Source organism: Macaca nemestrina, chromosome 10 (genome assembly GCF_043159975.1).
Source record: "Macaca nemestrina isolate mMacNem1 chromosome 10, mMacNem.hap1, whole genome shotgun sequence".
In the NCBI taxonomy this organism is placed as follows: Eukaryota; Metazoa; Chordata; class Mammalia; order Primates; family Cercopithecidae; genus Macaca; species Macaca nemestrina.
Genome location: NC_092134.1, coordinates 61,096,948 through 61,120,745, shown reverse-complemented (window position 1 = coordinate 61,120,745; position 23,798 = coordinate 61,096,948). Strand labels below are relative to the sequence as shown.

Here is a 23,798-nt window from a genome sequence, read left to right as displayed (position 1 = left end):
CCTCTGTGGCTGTGGGTGTCTGGTGTGACAGAGCGGAGAAAAGCTCTCTAATCTCCCAGTGCCTGCCTCTGCCGCTCAGTCGCTCCCCTCCCTCCCGCCTTTCCTGCCTCCTCGCGCGCTCTCTCTCTCCTTTGCCTTTCTCGGGGAGTTTCAGTCCCTCAATGCAGCTGGAGTAGCCCTGGCAATCTAAACCCGGAGCCCGTGTATATACACACACGCACACACGCGCACACACATGCACACGCGCTCGCACATACGCACTTCGGCTCTCCCCCTGGGGATATGGAGCAAACCCAGAGCTTCATCTACCTGAAGGGGATGGCCCGGCCGGACACTTCTTTCTCACTTGTCATCTCCGGAGGGCAGAGCAAGACTGGAATGAGGCAGGCTCGCTTTCGGGTCTGCAACCTCCTGCTGTTTGCCGCCACCGCCGCTTAAAGTGCCCAGGGTGGAGAAGGCTTTTCCAGGACAGATCTCCGCCGTAGCTTCGCGGCCCTAGGACTTCCTCCTGCTGGTTCACTCTAGTCTCTCCCACCTCGGCCATCCTTTCCTCTCCAGCTGCAGGGTGTATGGCTCGGGTGCCTCCAGTGCTGTGGCCGCGGTCACTGCCGCTGAGAGCACATTCCACCCAGAGGACTGAACGCCGCCGCTGGAGTGGGGGGAGAAAGCGGAAGCCCTAACTTCCCTCTCTACACCCTCGCTCTTCCCACAGCTCCCGTCCTTCTCCCCAGGACCGGTTGGAAGGCTCCCGCGGAAAGCGAGGCGAGAGCGCGGCGCAGGGGAGGGAGAGCCGGGAGCCGCAGGCGCGCAGGGGCGGGGGCAGCATGTGCCCCGGCGCAGGGTGCTCGCCCGAGAAGTAGCGCGCGCTGGGCAAGCAAGACGCTTTCCAAGTTAGGCGCGTCCCAGAGCTCGCAGCCCGGCGCCTCGGCAGCCAGTGTCCGGAGTGAGGCGGGGCTGATGGGGGTCGCGAAAGCTGCCGTCGCTTGTGGCCAGAACCCGTCTTAAAAGAACCCGGGCCAGCATCCCCAGTAGCGCGCCCTCGGCCCGCGTGCGCTCTCCGATGCCTGCTCTGGCGGTGGCCCGCGCGGCCCGCCCGCGGGGGGTGCCGGAGGGGGCGGGGGAGGAGGAGGAGGCGGTGTGATGGCCCTGGACGGCGAGCTGGGGGAGCAAGAGGAGGAGAAGAAAAAGAAGAAGAAGAAAAAGAAGAGGAAGAAGAAGAAGGAGGAGGAGGAGGAGGGGGCCGAGAAGAGCAGCTCACCCTTCGCGGCCAGGATGGGGGAAGACGACGCCGCGCTTCGCGCTGGCGGCAGGGGGCTCTCCGACCCGTGGGCAGACTCAGTGGGAGTGCGACCCCGCACCACGGAGCGCCACATCGCGGTACACAAGCGGCTTGTGCTAGCCTTCGCCGTGTCCCTCGTGGCACTGCTCGCGGTCACCATGCTTGCCGTGCTGCTCAGCCTGCGCTTCGACGAGTGCGGGGCGAGTGCCACGCCAGGCGCCGAAGGTGGCCCCGCAGGCTTTCCGGAGCGCGGCGGCAACGGGAGCCTCCCCGGATCGGCCCGGCGCAACCACCACGCGGGCGGGGACTCCTTGCAGCCTGAGGCGGGTGGGGTGGCCAGTCCGGGGACCCCGTCGGCCCAGCAGCCGTCGGAGGAGGAGCGGGAGCCGTGGCAGCCGTGGACGCAGCTGCGCCTGTCGGGCCACCTGAAGCCGCTGCACTACAATCTGATGCTCACCGCCTTCATGGAGAACTTCACCTTCTCCGGGGAGGTCAACGTGGAGATCGCGTGCCGGAACGCCACCCGCTACGTAGTGCTGCACGCTTCCCGAGTGGCGGTGGAGAAAGTGCAGCTGGCTGAGGACAGGGCGTTTGGGGCTGTCCCTGTGGCCGGTTTTTTCCTCTACCCGCAAACCCAGGTCTTAGTGGTGGTGCTGAATAGGACACTGGACGCGCAGAGGAATTACAATCTGAAGATTATCTACAACGCGCTCATCGAGAATGAGCTCCTGGGCTTCTTCCGCAGCTCCTATGTGCTCCACGGGGAGAGAAGGTATGGAGGGAGGCGGTGCCCCGCGCCGCCCCACCCCGCCGCGCGGCTCGAACCTCTGGGCGGCCTGCGACCCCGGGGACCCAGCTGGCTTCCAATACTCGGGAAGCCAGGGGTGGGGGAAGGAAACGAAAGCGGGGTAGGGCAGTCAGAACCCCGGGGTCTCCCAGATGCCTTGAGGTCTCACTGCAGCCAACTCCTCAAACTGACTCGCCGGTGCTAAAAGATGAATGCCGCCCCCTCCTCTAGTCAGGACCTCTCCTCTTCCTATCAAAGTTCCTTAGCCATTGAAACGCAGGGCCCTTTTTCTGAAGGGTAACTGGTAATCTGAGCGATGCCAGAGTGACATGAAAAGCTTGCCAAGTTACTGTCGAGGGAAAATACGTGGCGCTGAAGGCCAAGACAACAGCGCATCCAGGTTAGCTTGTCAAGGCAGGTCAGGGACACACCGTTCTCCACCCCCGCCCTCACATGCCCATCTCCCCTGCCTATTAGTAGTCCCCTGCCAGGTGCAGAGCAGAGGATGGGCTTTGGCTGAGTAAACTTTTCCCAAACTTCAAGTTGAGTTTCGGAGTGAAAATAGTGGTTTTCAGAGATAGGCTGAGAGGACCGGGACGGGGGTGGAGGTTGCCAAGGTCAGAGCCAGCGATAAGTGGCCTCGCGGGCGCTGCCAGCTTTGTGCTGAGGCAGGGCGACTCAAGTTGTTTGTTCATGAGTTGCTGCCTCTGGAGATGATTCCAGTGGTCAAGGGTGGGAAAGCTAGTAGTCAGTTTCAAATGCCTTGTTACTATCTTTGGCGCGTTTCACATTTGGGTACTTTGGTATTTTTATAAAAAAAAAAAAAATCTGAAAGTCCATGGAGCTTTTCACCACTTGTGTAGAGCTCAGACTTCATAATGCAATAGAACCGAGTTCGAATCTCTGCTGTTCGTCCAACTGTGGTGAAGGTTTGAAGAAGGTAATTAACCTTCTCCTTTTCTAGTGCTTATTGCACACCCATGTACTCAATCCGACAAGAACCCTATGAGGTAGACGCTATTATCAGCATTCCCTATTTTACGAGCGGGGAAATGGAGGCACAGGTGGGTCACATAGCTTGACCAAGATCACCAAGAGTGAGCAAAGTACGGATTTAGACCCAGGGAGTTTGGCTCTTGAGCCTAGACTTTTAATTCTAACTTGGGGATACCAATAATAATATTCTGCTTGTAGGATTGGTGTAGACGTCTGTGAGTGAATGCATTACAAAGTACTTACCCCTGTGCCTGGCACATAGAGTATCCACCATAAATGCTAGCTCTCATGAGTGTCTTGTGGCAGTAAGCTCTCAGGTATATTGTTGAATGAATAAGTGATTCTTGTTCTTTGCTCTAACTCCCTCATTGCTAAAATAACTTCGATTAATTAAATGACTATAGGGCAGATGAACAACCAAAGTGAGCTTAAAAATTAAACCAAGAACTTTAGAAGAGGAGGCAGGTTGCAGATCAGTAAGGAGGCAGAGCCTCTCCTTTTCTCAGGTGATTCTCACAACAGCAGAAAATGGGCTCAGGGAAGCCCAGGGCCCTGGAGGTGAGCAGGCTTGTCAGTGGAGAGCTAGGACTTGAACTTTGGTTCTCTAATCCCTGGACCAGACACAGCTTATGGTGTTTGGAAACTCTCAGAAGAAGTTATTGTGTAAGAGGCTGGGGAAATTGCAATGTGTTGTGAAAGTAAACAAAAGTTTTATTATTTATAGAGTTCTATGAAGTAACCTCCTATAAATAAAATGCCCAATGCTTTAGTAGTTGTATGATAGTTAAAACCTCCTGTAAGTGAATGTATAAATTTTTCACTGTCTTACTCCTGACATCAGATATGGATAATTTAAACCCCCTTCTACCACTTCCTCCGACACGTTCTAAAGAATACAGATTAAAAATATTTTTTAAACCCAGAATTATATCAAATTTGGGGGAAAGGCATAGAAAACAAATTTGCATACTATGTTTAGGAACAAGCTTGTTATGTCAAAATGTCAATAGTGGGAGTTGCATATCATTACTGACACATCTTGCTGTGGTGAAATGAATGCTTTCGACAAATCCTGTTTTTTGAGCCATGCCAAAATATGTTTGGCAGAACTGAGCTTGTTTTGGTCAATGCTTTCAAATTAACAGGACTCTTAAAAAGACCAGATGTTTCTGCTTGACCCGTAACTGATTTCTTGTAACCCTAGTGCATATTTATATTCAAACTCTATCTTGCAGTTTTCCTCAAAGAAGTAAATAACTTGGTTGGAAGTTTAACCTAGTTCACATATAGTTAAACTCATCATCCCAGTAGAAATGCAGAACACAGTGTTTTGAAAATCCCAGGATTGTTTTATTTCTATACAGCATCTTAGAGGAAGTCTTTGTTCCTCATTTTTTTTTCATTCCTCATTATTATTACTAGAGTAAATCTCATAATTTCTTGGATGTTTCTACTGGAGTTGATAAAGCAAAAGAAATAAATCTAATAAACCATTTCATAGTTATATAAACTTTCTATTTATTAAACTTTTTTTGTTACTATAGCCACTTGGAGCATTTTTAAACAGACCCTTATCAGCATCTCAGCTAGGGTTGGACTTTGGTGATGATTTTGTCCACAAAATGCAATGTAAATTGGCATTCTAAAACCCACTTTCAAGTAGGACACAGATGTGAACACTGAATTTTCATTTGACTAATGATTAAAAATTTTGGTCTTTAGTTAGATATAATTTTGCCAATTTAATTATAGGATAATTTCTGTGATAAAAACAAATATTTAATCTGATAAAGGAAGTCATATTGAGCAAGTTGAAATGCTTAAAAGAGCAATACTACAATACAGTTCACTTCTCAGCCTATGTGGAAACACTAACTCATTAAAATCCTATCAGTCTGATTCTTCAACTTGCTTCTCAGAGGCCTGAGCAAAATAATTTTGGCGACAGCAGGGAAATTAGATTCCACTGTGTGCTATATACCTTGGACCTCTGGAAGGTTTTATCTCCTGCTGGGTGTCGTAGGTAGCCTGGCTTTGTACAACTGGGAAGACTTGCTTTTCCTGATTTCCATACTGTACTGTACAAAGGTTAGAAGACAAGCTCCCCCCGTGAAGCCGAAGGTTTCCCAAGTTGAGACAAATTCTCTACCCTTGGTTCCTACACTTGTTGAATATTGAAATTAAATTCTCTTAAAATCAACATGTTTACACACCAAGAAGTAAATTAGGCAGAATACATACTCACTTTTTCATCAACTAGGTGTGCAGCAGGCAGATAAAAATGGGTATGTATTTATGCTGTAGTCTTCGACAGGAGAGTATGCTTGCTTAGAATTAGGTAAAATGTTCATTTACCTGAAATAATTGCCACTTTTGGGTAGCCAGATGGTGGGCACACCCATGTTCAAAGTAGGGTACCTTAATTTAGATCCAGATGGTTGGATTGAAAGGGAAATATAGCCAAGATAAAGAACATTTTATTCACTTTCAAAAGGGAGGCTGTTTTTCTTTGACCAACTTTGATAGGGTCTATAACATGCCAAAGTGAGACGACATTAAAAATAGGAGGTCCTTTTCTATAAAGGATTGTTTAGAGAGAAACGATAGTCTCCAAGTAAAATGGGAAAATAATAGTGATAGTTCTTAAAGAGAATTGGGACCATCCTTTTGCAAAAATCTTGGGGAGAGAATGGAGGATTTTATCTCTGGGTAGGCATTTGCTCTACTGTGGTATTTCTGTGATCCGATGCCCTGTAATCTTCTGGGAATGAATTAATACTCATGATATTTAATACAAACAAGACATTCACTACATTATTTTTAGATTGAAAGCAGCTTCACTTCTCCCATTCACTCTGTTAAGAAGATAGCTTAACATGAGCAAGTAGGAGTATATCGCTTTTTGTCCCTCTATAGAGGACTGTGAACTGAAAAAATCTTTGAGAACCATTTGTTTCTGTAAAAACTTTTTTCTATGATTCCTTAATGGACTTAGCTCATTGTTTTTGTGTCAGGCTCACATAACCATATGGCAAAACTCAGTTCAGTGCTGGATTTTGAACACAATTCAAAATGCTACCAGTAAACTATATCTAGACAATGTTTACTAAAAAAAAAGCTCTGACCATTTAATAATGACTCACTCAGGGAGAAAATTTATGCAATTTGTGTTTGTCTTGCTGTGTTTCCTGTAGTGCCATTCGATTTCATCACCCTGGATAGTAATTAAATGTACAGTTTTTTTCAAATTATTTTAATTGACATAAAATTGTATGTATCATGTATAACCTAATGTTTTGAAGTATGCATACATTTGGAACAAATTAGTTAATTAACAAATGCATCACCTCATATAGCTATTTTTGTGGTGAGAATATTTAACATCTACTCTCAGCAGTTTTCAAGAATATAATATATTGTCATTAATTATAGTCATCTTGCTTTACAGCAAATCCCTTGAACTTATTCTTCTTATCTAAGTAATTATATATCCTTTGACCAGCAACTCCTCAACTCCATTCTTCCCCTAACCTCTTAGTATCTGGTAAACATCATTCTACTCTCTAACTCAATGAGGTCAACTTTTTTAGATTCCACATATGACTAAGATCAGGCGATATTTGTCTTTTTGTGCCTCGCTTATTCACTTTCATGAAGTCTTCCAGTTCCTCAGTGTTGTCTCAAATGACAGGATTTCCTTCTGTTTGTCTGAATAGTACTTCCTTAGTGTATGAATACATTTTCTTTATCCATTCATTCATTGATGAACTCTTAGGTTCCTTCTGTATATTGGCTACTGTGAAGAATGCTGCAATAAACATGTTGCAGATATCTCCTCAACATGATGATTTCTTTTTCTTTGGATATATAATCCCCCAAGAGTGGGATTGCCAGATCATGTGGTAGTTCTGTTTTTAATTTTTTGATGAACTGCCATATTGTTTTCCATAATGGCTATACTAATTTACAGTGTACTCATTTTCACCAACAGTGTACAAGGGTTCTTTTTGCTCCACATCCTTGCTAACAGTTGTTATCTTTTGTCTATTTGATAATAACCATTCTTACAGGTGTGAGTTGACATCTCACTGTGGTTGCATTTCCCTGATGATAAGTGATGTTGAACATTTTTTCATATACTGATTGGCCATTTGTATGTCTTATTTTGAGAAATTTTCATTCAGGTCTTTTGCCCACTTAAAAAAATCAGGTTTTGTTTTTTCTTGCTATTGAATTGTTTGATTTCATTATATATTTTGGTCATTAATCACTTATCGGATGTACAGATCGTAAATATTTTCTCCCATTGTATAGGTTGTTATTTTACCCTATTGTTTATTTCCTTTGCTGTGCAGAAACATTTTAGTTTGATGCAATCCCATTTGTCTATTTTTTGCTTTTGTTGCCTGTGCAGTTGCCTTTGTTTTTATTTATTCAGTGCAACTCCAAACTGAGCCTATCTGCTTTGGATCCCTTTCAAATAAAGATGGACCTGATGCTGGACTTCCCAGTATTTGTTTCGTTTGCACAACGTGTTTGTTTCTTTAAACTGATTGTTGCCATTGTGTATGTAGATGGGCTTGAGCAAATAATGCAGGACGATATTTTAGGTGTGCTTGAAGATGGTGACATTTGGTCAATATTATTTACAAAAATAGGACTTACCTCTTTAAGTATGACTTCAAGGAGTGATACAAAAACAGTGAAGAAGAAATGATTTACCTTTAAGGCATAAATGTTTTACAGTCTGTAGGGAGGGCATCCCTCCTTCACCCCCATGCTCATCCTTCCAACCCCAGCAGTCAAAATCTTCATCATCACCATCACCATCATCATCATTTCTCAATTCTTTGCTTGTTCTTTACTTCCTTCCAGATTTACATTACTGGCCAGCTTCCACCAGGGTTTTTCAAAGTTCATGCCATCCTACTTTCTACTGCAGGAGACTGTATACTTTCTCCCACAGATAGAATTTTAGTAGGCAGAATTTTGGAAAATTCAAATGTGAAAAATACTTCCTGCTTTTTCCAGTTTCCTGGACAACCTGAAATGATGCACAAACAGGCACAGCTGTATGGTGGTGGTGGCACTGTGAAGGTAGAATAAGATTGGCAATGTTGCGTGGAGCTGAGTAAGGGTGAAGAACCCAGGCTCACCCTTCCTGCCTTCTTTGCCTCCAAGCTTCTGAATGCCTGAGTGGGCCTGACATGTATAGAACTCTGGCCCCAGTTGTACAGGGACAGGGAGAATTAATTCCTCCCAGTGCACACCTATGTGTGTGCTGCAGGATGAAGTTTTGTTTTAATCATTCACGTCTTTCCTCATGACTACACAACTAAAAAAAGAAAAATCAGAGGATAGACAAAGAAAGCAGTTTAAAAACTATGGTTGTTGGTTACTTTTTACGTCTTTAAAAAATAAATTATTTAAAAAAATCTTCTATGTTTTAAAAAATAGTCCACTTTTGTTGTGTTGCTGGATGGAAGTGTGTGTGTGTGTGTGTGTGTGTGTTTAGTGTGTTCATTCTCTTCCTTCTATGCATGGACTGTGGAACCAGACTGCTTGGCCTCATGTCCTGACTCTGCGACTTATTAGCTTTAAGACCTTGGCCAGGTTTCCTAATTGCTGTGTGTCTAGTGTCCTCCTCTGGAAAGTGGAAATAATGATACTCTATTGTACAGGGTGGTTGTGATGATCACATCAGTAATAAAGCACTTAGAACAGTGTCTGATAATTAGTAAGCACATCTGTGGTTATTAAATATAATTATACTATTCCATGGCTGGAGATCTGCTACTTGGGCTAGTACCGGGTTGTGTAGGACCAACATTCTTGCTTTGGGGTTTCCCCTTGCTGGCAGAACAGTGGGGAAATGGTCACCGTGGACATTCCTTTGACTGCTGTTTGTTTTTACCACCTAAGCAGAGTTCAAAAGACAGGGAATGGGAAAAGAAGGTGGGTAGGAAGAAGAAGAGCCTGGTCACCAGAAAAAAGAGAAGGAAAGAAAGGTTGTGGTATTTCAGCCAGAGAACCTCCTAGCTTGGATCAAATACTGGGAGATGGAGAGGGTTGAGGGAGCAGAAAGACTGAGGGAAACGAGAAACACACAAGTCTCTGATTACAGCAGTACTCTCTATTAGCAGTGAGAATAGCAGGAACCAGAGACTGAAGGGTCAGAAGGGTACCGGTACAACAAGAAGAAAAGCCCTACGTACCAAGGGAAAGGCATCTCAATCATTAGATATTGTTCCTAAGACTTTATGTGAATTTTGACAACAGCAGTACTTTATAATACTTACGTAATGTTTTGCCTCTTTCCAATAGAAAAACATGAATCTCAGACACTAATTTTATTTATTTTTATGAAAACCTACTATTATGACCTGGGAAAGTCATTTTAATGCATTCATAATACCCTTCAACAATGATGATCAAGTACACAGTACTTATTTTTGGTAAGCGTATTTAGTACATAAATGGTGAAACAATTATGAATATTATGCTCTGTTTTTATAACACGATTATTCACATATGCACCACTTCCTACATACATATTGCTGGCATTATTGCCTTATGTTTTTAGTTTACTCCAATGGTTATTTAAAAAAAAAATAGACTACACACTTGCTTATAGTATTGAATATTCAGCAGGAGTACTTCTCTTCTGAAATAGCAGAGGTTTAATGACTCATTGAAGTGCATAAAAACACACAGTCTAAACAACGACCCATTTTGGCTTAAAGAATTTTGTCATAGAACTGGCCGGGCGCGGTGGCTCAAGCCTGTAATCCCAGCACTTTGGGAGGCCGAGATGGGCGGATCACGAGGTCAGGAGATCGAGACCATCCTGGCTAACATGGTGAAACCCCGTCTCTACTAAAAAATACAAAAAAAAAAAAAAAAAAACTAGCCGGGCGCGGTGGGGGGCGCCTGTAGTACCAGCTACTCCGGAGGCTGAGGCAGGAGAATGGCGTGAACCCGGGAGGCGGAGCTTGCAGTGAGCTGAGATCCGGCCACTGCACTCCAGCCTGGGCGGCAGAGCGAGACTCCGTCTCAAAAAAAAAAAAAAAAAAAAAAAAAAAAAAAAGAATTTTGTCATAGAGTAACAATTTGCATTTTGGATTAACAATTTTAAATGGAACACGTGTGACTTCCATGACCTTGTAACAGTCCGCTTACTGCAATCAGTTGAATAGTAACTAGATGTTCCATTGAAACTTTCCTTTAGGTCTTGGAAGTTTTTATTGCCAATCTTAAATTACTGCTTTATTAGAGAAATTGCAGTTACTATAGAAGTAGGTTCAAAATCATTTTCCTCTGTGTTATGCATAGATGTGGTCAAAAAGAAAACCTTTCAAATCACCCATGCTGTTTGTGAGGTTCTCTTGGTTTTGGTGGATTCCACAGTGAAATGCTGTGAATCAATCTGAATACTAACAGTGTTATGCAAATGTTTGTTTCCTCTGCATGTCTTGCCTTTATGAAAAGGCAAACTGAAAAATAATGGAGCAGAAATTGTTTTGTATCACATACTGTAATTTGTTGGCAATATCAACCAACATTAATGCATTACTTCTGCTGAATGTTATCATAATGACTTGATACATGTAGCTTGCCTAGTGAACTTCCGCAGAAATAAAAAGAAATCAATTCTCTATATCCTTCAGAGGCAACACGGAGCTTTAAGCCTTCCTTCTTAGCTCAACCAAAATGTCAAATAGACAAGTTGTTAAGAAAATAAAGTAATTTATTTTAGATAGAAGAGAATTAAAATACATGTATGTTATTCACATTTTTTCCAGTTATGCTAAAATGACATTCTAGGAATCACACTCCCAGAATGTCACTTTTGAAAGTGGAATTTTTTATGGTAATAGACAGATTCATTAAAAGATAAAAATGATTTTGTTTAAGAAAGGTGGAGAATAATAGACAACAAAATGCTTATCCCCATTACCTTCTGCCTTTTGCTGTTTTGTTTACTTTTTGCTGCATTTACATATATTTTTCATGTCCACACTATATATTGAAATATTTCTATTTTTAATTAATTTTTTATATTTCTTATACTTGGTATTCTGCTTACCACCTCAAACTCACCACAAATTCACTCCAAACTTGTTATTTTTTTCTCAAAATCACCGTTGTTGTGGGCCTCTTTGATGTTTTTAATGACCGTAAGCAGAAGAGAAGTCTCACTTCCACCAATTGAAGGCAACCACAAAATATATGCAGTGAAGACAAAATTATATTTTTGAAATTCTGCAGGCATTGTTGCCTGTTAAGGGCACCGACCTGAAACTGGCTCTCTTTGTTAGAAAAAAGAGTATCAAGGTTGAAAAAGATGTTACAGATAGACTTGAAATACTGAGATCTGATGTAACCAGAATTTGCAAGACAGCAGACAGGGCACAAACTTAATATGTGAGTGAAAACTTTATTGAAGGCTTATTTCTGTGCTACCTATAGTCAGCTCACTCATTTCTACATCCAACTCTGACCTTTAAACTTCCACCCAGGTTTTCAGACCAATTATTATGCTTTCTTCTTCATAAAACCTTCTTTGAGTTCTTTAAGCTAGTGGTTTTCAGCTGGGACAATTTCTTCCTACAGTGGACATCTGCAATGTCCAGAGACATTTTTGCCCATCTCAACTGGGGAGAGATGATACTGGCATCTAGTGGTAGAGGCTAGGGATACTGCTAAAGGCACAGGACAGTCCCCGCAACAAATAATTATCTGCCTAAAATGTCTGTAGTGCCAACATCGAGAAACTCTGCTTTAGGAGAATGTAATTTCTTCATACATTTTTCCCTCTTTGTCATGGCTTTGTTTGTATAATACCTGTCCAGGTATATGTTTAATTTATTTTATTAGCATAGAAACTCTTTGCAGGAAGGAACCATATATATTTATCGTTTTCTTCCCAGTATTGAACACTCAAAAATAAATGATTAAAAGGAGCAAATGCATTATAGAACTTGTAGTAAAAAGCTGTTTAGTGGTAGTGTAATTTAACATCTTTAAATAACCAATCACATTTGGGGAATATTTTACTTCTGATTTTTGTTCAGTTGTAGGATCTCAAGCTTGAAAAACACCTTAAATGTAGTCTAGTCCAACTGCTCTTCTTTACCAAAGGACTTCTTTTGATTTTCTAAATAATGAATTGAAATTCAGTTGCAATCATCCTCAGGTGCCAGACTGTGAAATTGGTATTTCCTCATTTAGACATTATCAGAACACATGGTGGCCCTCTGTGCATGGGTATATACTGTGTATGTGAATTCATTAAGAATAGTAATTGCAGAAGAGGCCACTAGGTGATCTGTATCGTTCTTTTCAACCCCGAGGATCAGTGATGTAAATTGCTTCCTTCCCTAACATGCTTACTTACTTGGTAAGGCAAAAAGAGACTGCACTGTGTTTTTTCTCTGCACAAATATTTGTTTAATCAAATTATCCTTAGCCCAGAGGTATTTACATCTTTTACACCTAATCAATTCTTACCCACTAATTACTTAATATCAAAGACATCTTTGATTTTCACTTAAAGGCCAATTCATTCTAATTACAACCTCTCTGTTGAACTCTTGTAGAACTCTTCCCCTAGTATTATTAGTTGTCCTTTAATTTTCCATGAGGAAATATTATACACACATATATATATTTCATGGAAAAATATATTTTTCAATTAGACTGCAAAGGCCTTAAATATGAAAATGGTTATATCTTTAAAAGAAATTGTACCAAGTACCTAATACAGGGTGAGTATCCCCACTCCAAAACTTCAAAATCTAAAATGTTACAAAACCCAAAACTTTTTGAGTGCTAACATGGTGCTCAAAGGAAATGTTTATTGGAATATTTTTTATTAGGATTTTTGGGTTAGGGATTCTCAGCGGTAGTATATAATGCAAATATTCCAAAATCTAAAAAAATCCAAATTCTGAAACGCTTTTGGTCCAAAGCATTTCAGATAAGAGATACTCAACCTGTATAGCATAAAGCTCACACATAGCAGACAACATTCCTTCAGTGATTGAATTGGAGTTCTCAGATATTTCAAAGTTAAAAGGAAGTAACTTTGACTCATATATAAAATCCCATAGGCATCTTTTAAGTAGCCTCAGTGAGAAATATTAAGCTCAGTGGACATTTTAATTAATAAGCTGAAAGATAAGATTCACAAGCATTATGTAAGATAAAAGCATGTGAAGACAAAATCATAAATGGGTGCATTTTAACTAAAAGTACTGACAATTCATTAAGCAGAAAGTGTATTACTAATCAGTAAAAAATAGTAAGAAAAATATTACCATGATACTGGCAAATTGGGAAAGAAGAATCTTTGTTACTTACAGCTGAATTAAGATGTTTATAATTATAGCTAAAAATTAATTTTACCGTTTTGAAATGTAATTCAGAAAATGTGAGTTTTAGACCCAGCTTTGTGCAAATTGTCTGTATAACTTCAGATAAATCACTTCATCCTACTGGATCCACTTTTTCAACTTAGAAATTTATGAGAGTAGGACACTTTGTTTCTAATATTGCTTCCAGCTTTAACCTCATATTTGTATGAAGATTTACAGTTAAAATCTCTTTTCCATATATTATCTCATTTTATCATCTTGACTTTTGTAAGGAAAGCCTAGAAAACATATTTTCCTTGTACTAATGAAAACACAGGGTCAGATAGTTAAGTTACTTAACCAAGCTTGGTGTGTAGCAGCCTGTTGCTATTTACAAGATAACTCTCAAAAACCTTGTCTATGAAGATAAGTAACGATTTATCTTTAAAATGTTTTATTTTTCTCTATTCTAAAACTAAGATTTAAAAAATGAGGCCCTCAATGATCAATGTAAGCTTCATAATTTAAAAATAGTGTAAAATTTATACCTTGTGCTTTGAGCTAGGGATAGCCAATAAGATTCAATACACATGTCAACCTGTATTGATTGGTAGTAGTTGCCTGAAGTGCTGTGCTGAGAATAATTCTGAGGCCAACTTTGGGTTCAGTGGGAAAGTTGCCATGTTAGATTAACCATGTATATCATGGATGATGGAGAGAGGAGTGGTGGCAGAACTACTATGGAGGAACAAACTTTTTAAAGAAATCGCTTCAGAACTCAATAGTATTCTATTAACAGTCTAATATTGACTTGCCTTATATCGTTTTGTAACTAGTATTATTTAAAAAGTTTGATTAACTTTTGTCATGAATGTTTTTCTTATTTAGAAGAATGTCTGAGTGCCTTATTTTTTCTTTTGAGACGGGGTCTTGCTCTGTCGCCAGGCTGGAGTGCAGTGGTGCGATCTTGGCTCACTGCAACCTCTGCCTTCCGAGTTCAAGCGATTCTCCTGCCTCAGCCTCCCGAATAGCTGGGACTACAGGCATGCGCTACCATGCCCAGCTAATTTTTGTACTTTCATTAGAAACGGGGTTTCACCATGTTGGCCAGGATGGTCCTGATCTCTTGACCTCATGATCCGCCCACCTCGGCCTCCCAAAGTGCTGGGATTACAAGTGTGAGCCACCGTGCCCGACTGAAGAGTTCTTCTTAAAATATTTAATCTTTGTCTTCATTTGTAACCATAAACCATGAAAGAATATAAAAGGTGCTTTCAGTTGGAATTTTAATAAGATACAGCTTGATCTGAAAACTTGAGTGCAATATATATGTATGTATATGCATGTGTGAGCTTTATTTTATTCATATATTTATTATATATTTATTATATTAATATACATCTGGTATATTAACATTAACATCTATTAATATAACATTTATTATGAGGAGGAAAAAACAATGTTCTCCAGACTATTCAGTATAAACATTTATTCCTGTGCTCCAAGAAAGGTTGAAGATGTGAATCAGCAACTGCTCCATGCTAGTCACAGTCATAGGTGGTTTACATCCTTTCTTTTCCTCTAAGCTGTACAATACTTTTTGAGTTAGACTTGATTATTTACTTTTTCAGCAATGACCGACTACATCTTAGGAAAATTTAATAACTGCCCAAGATGGCATAGCTAAGAAAGTTTGTGGAGCCAGAATTCAGACCAGAATTTATCAGGTCTCAAAATCCCTTTTCTGAACAAAACCAGGCTGTGTCTTGTTGAGATTTTAGGGCACAGATATTTCCCACGTGATGATCTATGTTCTTCATATATCTGAGGACAATTTTTGGATTTTGATTTCATTGTCTTGACATGTTGTGCAGCTTCAGGGAAGAAAGTGAAGCATCCCAAAAAGGAGAATCATCACTTTCCAGTTCTGGCCAGTGTGATGCCAGTGAGCTGTTTTTCTGTAGTGTGTCATCTTTCATCTAACAAGCACTTCTCTGGGTTTAGCGAATTTATTTTAATTGAGACAGAAACTGCCCTGAAATCTTTTATGGTTGGGGAAGTATATTACATATGGATTGTGCTTTCATACTATTCATGCACTTAAGTTTGGGTCACAAAAATAATTGCAATTTGGAATAATATATTATTTCATCAACAGACGTGTGTAATGTGGCCATAACTTAACTCATAACATGAATGTAATAGAGAATGTCATTTTCTTTTTTCCAGATTCCTTGGTGTTACTCAGTTTTCGCCTACACATGCCAGAAAGGCATTTCCTTGTTTTGATGAGCCAATCTACAAGGCTACTTTCAAAATCAGCATCAAGCATCAAGCAACCTATTTATCTTTATCTAATATGCCAGTGGAAACTTCCGTGTTTGAGGAAGATGGATGGGTTACGGATCACTTTTCACAGACCCCTCTCATGTCCACATATTATTTAGCCTGGGCAATTTGCAACTTCACATACAGAGAAACTACCACCAAGAGTGGGGTTATAGTAAGTATTTTCAGCTTAATGATGTTTTTGGATAATGTATACTGTGTAAAGTAACCTGATTTCTGGATTAACGATGAATCATTTCTAACCTTTTTACACCTTATATAGTGGAATTCTTTCTTTAATTCTTACGGGGCAGGGGGGTTACATATTTTACTGGTTTCAAAGTGTCAGAGAGAAACCTGTCTTCTATACCCAGCACTCTTATTCCCTTAACCACCTCCACCTCCCTCCCCCATCATCCTTGTTCTTCCTTATCTCTACCTGCACTATTGTACATCTCTGGAACAGCTGCTGCTGTCTGTTTTGGAAAATTGCCTGTTTGTATGACTGGGAAAGCTACTTCTTTTTATTGTAACATATTTGAAATGTACAGAACATATGGTGAGTAATATAGTAAACTCCATATACCTACTAGCCAGATCAACAGAACTAAATATTTTACCATCTTCAGTCTAATGTTATTGCTGAGAAAGTAAAACATAGGATGCAGTTGAAGCTCTCCATGTAACCATCCTTTGATCTCATTGCCTTGGCCTTTCCCTTAGAGATCAACACTGTCCTGAATTTGGTGTTTGCTATTTCCATACATATTATCCTGCAATTATTTCATATCTATGTATAGACACACACACACACACACACACACACACACACACACACACACAAAATACATGACATATTTTAAAATTTCACGTAAGTGATTTTTTATTGTAGATAATATCTTGCAACTTATTTTCATTTCATTTTATTTTTATTTTCTTAGGAAGGATGAGATAGAGGGAGCATTGTCTGCATTAAATTTGTAATAAGAATCTATTGGATTCTCTTTGATGGCTATCATTTGTGACACCATGGTATTCTAGGCACTTTTTACATGCAATTACATTGCATTAGGGTAGACTATGCCATGTTGAATTAACAATTTTTTGCCTCATTTCAATGGCTTACATGATACATATGCATTTATTTTAATTTTCATATTAATTTTAAGACAAGGTATTATGATTCTACTTTTTTTTTTTTCCCAAATGAGTAAAGTAAATCGAGTACAGTTTAAGGAGATTAAGTAAGTTGTCCAGGGGCTAAACGTAAGCAAATGGTAGAGCTGTAAATCAAATTTGGTTGGTTTGATCCTACGTTTTGGGCTTTTCCCCCTGTGCCTTATGAATTCTGTGTTCCACTATTTCACTTGTGTGTCTATAAGAAAATTCAGATTGTGATTCTTCTCATCCAGTAACCTTTGTATTCAGTGTTGCTTGAACACAGCAAAATAGGTGAATAGAAATCTATATTTTTAATTTGTAGGAAGTTGATAGTTCTAAAATAACCTAAATTTTGAAAAATAGTTTTGGCTACAGAAATTTTCCTCACTGTTACTTTTAATTTAAATCACTGTGGGACCTGTTTAAGAAATAAAATCTGCCAGCATACAAAATCAATGCTATTACTGAAAAACTGCTTGTAATGAATTCATCTATCTAATCATTAACATCATGTTTTAAATGCAGACTTTTTAGAAGGCTAGTAGGCGTTTTACTCTTTTGGACTTATAATCATTTGATATGTTGAATTTCTCTGATGTTTGTTGATGTCTTCTGTGGGCATTTCAAGGCTGTACTCATTGGACCATACACAGACATGGAACACGAAGACACCTCATTTCATTTTACGTCTTCAAAAGTTGATGATTGACTTGCTGTGGGTCAACTAGCATAGGGTACATTGGAAATTCTTTTTTCTAGTATGTTTTCTTTAAAGTATCTTAAAAGTGTTTTCAGCCCTAAACAATTATGCTTATTGCTAAGTGACCCATGTTTTAAAGCCAGACACACTCTAATAGTTATTTAGATGTGATTTTTTATTAGAGTTAAGAATCTCTAAGTAATTACTAAATATTTAAAAATTCTTGCTTAATAACTTTTATGTAGAAATGATAAAACATTCTACCAGAGAACACTGAAAGGTCAATTGAAATAAAATTTTAGATTGCATAACCTAAAATACTAACATCTATAAAAAAGAAAACAAAATTGCCATTGGGAGCTCTTATTTATCAACTGTGGAAATATAGTTTAAAACTTACCTCCTTTTTTTCTGTCACTCTTTTGAAATACAATCTGTTTTCTTTTCACTGCCTTTCCCCTTTATTATTCGGAGCATATGAGAATGACATTTCTCAACACTTAACAGCTGGAAGGAGTGGAAGTTTAGCTTTAGAATCTTGGATGTAGGATGGTCACAGGAAGTCCAGGTGGTCATTTCAGATCAGAAACTGAAGCAATTTTCTTTGAGATATGAAAGAGGAACTTGAGTAGCATATAAATAATACACAGCTAAATGGTAGCAGGGCCATAAATGTGAATATTTGAGACATCATCATCACTGTTATTCTTTGCTTATCAAGCTACCTACACTTTGCAAGGCTCTATTCTAAGTAATTAGAAACATTTTTTAAAAATCTAAAATCCTTCTGGTACAGAGATTGCAAATTCAAGTATTCAGACTGAATCCAAGGCTGCAGCCATGTTTTGTTTACCCATCCCCAAAATGGCTTAACATTTTTTATATTAGTTGTCAACATTTAGAAAGTAGAAGATTGCACATAAACTTATTTATTTCTGGCTTCTCTTGAAAAATGGAAAGCTCTTGTAACACTTAGGTTATACTCCTATTTGGTACCACTTGTTCATTCATTTATTCCTTCAACAGGTATTTATTGACTGAATGACAGGTATTGTTCTAGACTCTTGTGATATAGCATCAAACAAAGCAGAAAACTTTCCTGCTCCCAGGGAGCTTATATTCTAATGAGGGGAGAGAGGCAATAAACAAAAAATATATAATATGTCAGGTAGTGATATATGGTATCATGAAAATCACTATGCTAGAACTGGGTAGTGGTGACTCACTTATGTGGGGCATTTGCTTCCCAGTTTAACTTAATCCAGACCACTTTTGTTCTTTTGCATCTAGTCCGTTTCACTGATACTTAGTTCCTGTTTTGATCAATCCTATAGATGTTCGGAGTTGAAAATCCAGAGGGTAGCCTAGGACTGTACATAGGAAAAACAATGAATTCATTAATTGTGATTTAGAAACACTAGTATTCACATATTCACGAATTGCTTTGATTGAAAGTTGTGGAAAATAAGTTCAAGACTAATTGGAAGAGGGAGAAATTGTTAATGTTTGAAGTCTAGGGATGTGCTTCATGGAGGAGACAGGATTCAATATGGCCCTGAATGATGGCTTGGTCTTACAGAGGCAGATAACGTGTGCATATAATTCTTTGCCAGGGAAATATTAATAGGAAAAGACACAGAGGTAGGGATATCTCTATGGAATATAGTGTAGCATGATGATTATAAACATTGATTTTAGAATCAGATTAGTCTGTTTCAGAATTATTGCTTTGCTTTGCGTCTCTGCAAACTTTGTTAATTACTTAACCTCTTTTTATTCTGATTTTCTTGTTTGAAAACTGAAAGTATGAATTTTTCCTCTACAATATTGTTCTGGTTTCTATCATGTCATTGCAAACTATTCCAGAACTTAGTGGCATAAAACAGCCATTTTATTATGCTTAAAGTTTCTGTAGGCTAGGAATTTGGAAGGGCACAGTGGTGGTAACTTCTCTGTGCTCAATGATGTCTGGGGCCTCAGTTGGGGAAGCAGGATGTTTGGGGGGTGACTTGACAGCTAGGGGCCAGAATCATTTGAAACCATCTTTGTCTGGTGGTTGTGCTGTCAGTCTTCTGGGATGTGAGCTGAGGCCGTCAGTCATATATCCATGTGTGGCTTCTTCATGTGGCCTGGGCTTGTTCAAAGCATGATGGTCTTAGGATGGTTGGACTTCTTATGTGGTAGTTCAGAGCTCCAAAGGTGAGTGTCCTAAAAGAACTAGGTGGGTGTTATGTGGAATTTTTTAACTTATCTTCAGAAGTCACAGAGCATCACTTCTAAGACATTCTATTGGTTATGAGTCACTAAGCATAGTGCTCTTTCAGCAAAAGAGGGCATTAGACCCCAACTCTTGACAGGAGGAGTGTAAAAGAATTTGTAGGCCTGTTTTAAAATTAACATAGTCTGCTCTCTGCCTGCAGATTATTTATATTCATCCTACAGACAACATATACTTGTCAGTAGGTCTCATCCCATTATAGCATCAGGCTCAGAATTGAGGTCCAGGCTTCACCATCTAATTTAGGTTCAAGCATCGAAGAGATGACTTGGTTTGGTTTCTTGGGCATAGTTTCTCTCACTCTGAAGACCTGTTACTGAAAGATACAAGCTATCTTACCTCACTTTTCTCCCTTCAACAGACAATAAGACTGGAATATGGTTATGACAAAAGCCATTTCCATTCATGAATGGAGGAAATGGGAAGATACAGTAGTCACTAGCCCACAGCAATTCTGAAACCCAACTGGGCACATGTTACCAATTCCTTAATTATGGATGAATGGCCGGTCCCTGTGAACTGTTCTCTTTGGCATTTGGCCCTACCCTTTGGGCTCTTTGTTTTGCCTTCTGAGGCATCCTTTCTCTTCTAATTAAAAAGTAGTTTGTGTTTGCAACCAAATAGTCATAATTGCATAAAAGTACAGCCAGTGCATATCCATGGGTTCTACATCCAGGGACTCAACCAGCTGTGGATTAAAACTATTTAAGAAAATTGTATCTGTATTGAACAGGAGCTAGACTTTATTTTTCTGGTTCTTCTTCCCAACAATAGAATATGGCAACTATTTACATAGCATTTACATTGTATTAGGTATTATATGTAATCTAGAGATGATTTAAAGTATACAGGAAGACATGCTTGGGTTCTATGCAAATACTATACCATTTATATAAGGGACTTGACCGTCTATAGATTTTGGTATCCATGGGAGGTCCGGGAACCAGTCCTCATAGATACCAAGGGATGACTGTAGCTTGTGTTTACAATAGATTTGAATAACCTCAGCTTGCTTCCTACCAGTAAAATGTTGGGGCTACAAACACCTATTTTTCTTTTGTATTGGCTCTGTTACATTCAGCCCAAGCAGGTACACTTATGTTAAAAAATGTTGGCTTTTTATGTATCAAGTTATATCCACTCCATTAGACAAAATGATACCCACAGATCTCTTTAAGATGAACCTTTGTCTACTTTGAGGCTTTGTGGAATAAAAATTCTTAGATGCTCTTTTATTTAACAGGCTTTATGAGGCATACCCTTAAGATCTTTATAAAGCCTTTTGCCTTTTTGAAGAGGTTATGGGGCATCACTTTAAGAGTTTCTGAGGTCTTGATAAAGACTCGTCCTTGGCTTCATCCTTAGACCATTTTTGTCCTGACAGTGACCTGAATTTGTTGTTTTTCTGAAGCTGTTTCTCACTATGAGAATCTTCCATTATCTGAAGAAGCTGAGAAGAAGGAAAAGTTTTAATTTCAAAACTAGCAAGTCCTGGCTCTTTTATATTTCCTCTAAATTTTGCTTGAAAACCAGACAGTTTAATCTTAACCTCATCTCTTCTCTTTTATAATTTTCATGGCCAGTGAGAAGAAGCCAGGTGGCACTTTAAATGTTTTGCCTGGAAATCTCCATAGCTAGAAAATATAGTTCAGTAGTTATATTTCTCATTTTCCATAGCACTCCAAGTAATGAGGTTGCCACACTTTTGTCTACTACATAACAAAGGTCCCCTTTCCTTCAGCTTTCAATAATATTTACCTTACTATGCTTCAAGCTCTCACCAACAGCCTCCTCAAGCCCCAGAGGCTTCTGCTAACAATCCCAAGGCTTTTCTAGTTTTTGCTCCTAGTCTAGTCCCAAAGTCAATACCACATATTTTAAGGCTTTTGATATGGCGGTGCCCTAATTCCAGGTATCAAAATTGGTTCAAATCAATATTGCTGAATAAGAAATCATTTGAAAATGTTTCAACAAAAAGTAACCATTTTTAATGCTCACTGTGAAGAGTAGTGTGAGCATGAAAAGGCTGTGAAGGGTTTGGATGGTACAGAGCAGGGAACAACTTATCTCTGCTACACGATGTCTGAGGTCTCAGTGGGAGAGGCCTCATTGACTGGGGTTAACTTGATAGTTGGGGGCAAGAATCTTCTGACTGAATCTTTACTAAATGACTGTATTTGATGTTGTGTGTTTTATGGAACGTCGGCTGGAGCTCTCATCTGGGGCATCTACCATTAGTCTCTCCAAGTGGCCTGAGCTTCCTTGTATTAATAGCAGGGTGGTCTAATGTTGATGGGAATATTTGTTTTTTTCTTGCTAATACTTTTGAGTGTTTTGTAGATTCTGGATGTTAGTTCTTTGTCAGATTCATAGTTTGTGAATATTTTTTCCCATTCTTTGGGTTGTCTGTTTACTCTGCTGATTGTTTCTTTTGCTGTGCAGAAGTTTTTAGTTTAATTAAGTCTCATCTATTTATCACAAAAAGGGAAATTTATTAGAAAGTGATCAAGGTGTATCAAGGAACCCAGGTTAGGGATGAACCTAGGGCTTGGAGCACTGTGGGCAGCTCAGAAATTCTGTTTTGGGTCTTTGTCAATGCTTGTTCTTTACTCTCTTACTGGGGACAGGCTTCCTCTCATCTTTGGTTCATATGCTGGAATATGGCTGCCAAAAGTTCCCAAGTTTTGCATACTAATGTGAAGACCGCAAGAAAGTGATCATTATTAATTCCCAAAGACCCCAAGAAAGTGATCATTATTAATTCCCAAAGACCCCAAGAAAGTGATCATTATTAATTCCCAAACTCATAGGGAGTGAGTTGATTGCCCTGGCTTGAGTCAACGATCATTGCTGGTTACTGTGTATACCATGAACATGTGGCATTCTATTGTTATGGGATGTTTGGGGTGTCGTTTTTCTGGCTGGGAACCTGTGGCCAATGGCACTTTTGACTGAGTTTTGCTTGGGCCAGCTAGGCTCATATCACCCACTTTGCCTGGCAGCTTCGCTTGGCATACACTATGGGCTAGGTCCCACACCAGCCAAGGGTAAGTCAGATATGGAATGGTGTGTGAGTGAGCGTGGGGTCCAACCACTGTGTACAATGAGATATGCCAGCTGCTGCAGTGGGGCAGGCAGCTCCAGATGCTGTCATGGGCACTGGACCAGGTGCATCACAAGCAGCTTTCATGGCTGGTACCGGGGAATATGGTGGTGCCTGGAAACTTGGAGATGCCAGGAACCACAGGGCCCTAAAGGGCCCTAAAGAGGGAGTCACAGCCCTGGCTCAGGGAGTTCACAGGTCTGGGCTCCTTGAAGGACTGTAGCTCTTCTTTCCTTCTCTTTTCCCACAACATGGTAAGCAAGGGGCATGTCTCAACCCTGTTTGTGTGACAGCTCTTTTAGCCTCACCATTCAATGGGTCTTGAGTTCTTGTCCTGTGCCAGGAAGAATAAGGTATGTAGGCAAGTGGAGGGTGAGCAACATGAACAGAAGCTTTACTGAATGATAGAAAAGCTCAGGGGGAACCTGTGTGTGTGTGTGTGTGTGTGTGTGTGTGTGTGTGTGTGTGTGTGTGTGGTGGGAGGGTGGGCCGATCCTTTCCACAGCCAGGGTATCCTGATGAGTGTTCAGCCCCTAGAGAGAAGGTAGCTTCTCTCTGCAACTGGTCATCCTGTTGCTTGTGCAGCTTTCAGCAGAGAGGACCTAGAGTGTGTTGCTCCTCTCTGCATCCGGTCGTCTGGCTGAGCCTGGGGCTCTTATAAGCCTCAGTGGGGAGGAAGTGTGCACTGATTCGGCCATGGGTGGCCATTGTTGGGCCTGGAAAAGGCACCACAAGTCCCTACTCTGGTCTGTGGGATGGCAGCCTGTTCCCTGGTCTCACTGGGGACCCACCTTCTTCCACCTAGAAACCT

General features: G+C 40.2%; 1 protein-coding gene across 4 annotated transcripts in view; it reads left to right on the top strand.

Moving 5' to 3' along the window:
* Positions 1 to 1,110: 1,110 nt before the first annotated feature.
* The window catches only part of LOC105473361 (thyrotropin releasing hormone degrading enzyme), a 428,124-nt gene continuing 405,436 nt past the window's right edge, over positions 1,111 to 23,798 (top strand). For 2 of the 4 annotated variants that reach the window (XM_011727148.3, XM_011727149.3), the window contains exons 1-2: positions 1,113 to 2,051; positions 15,647 to 15,920. In XM_011727148.3, coding sequence (XP_011725450.1) covers positions 1,141 to 2,051; positions 15,647 to 15,920 — 1,185 coding nt within the window. In that variant the 5' untranslated portion in view covers positions 1,113 to 1,140. Of the gene's footprint in view, positions 2,052 to 15,646; positions 15,921 to 23,798 lie in introns of all 4 variants that reach the window. The other 2 variants (XM_071071438.1, XM_011727150.3) reach the window with 2 other exon arrangements.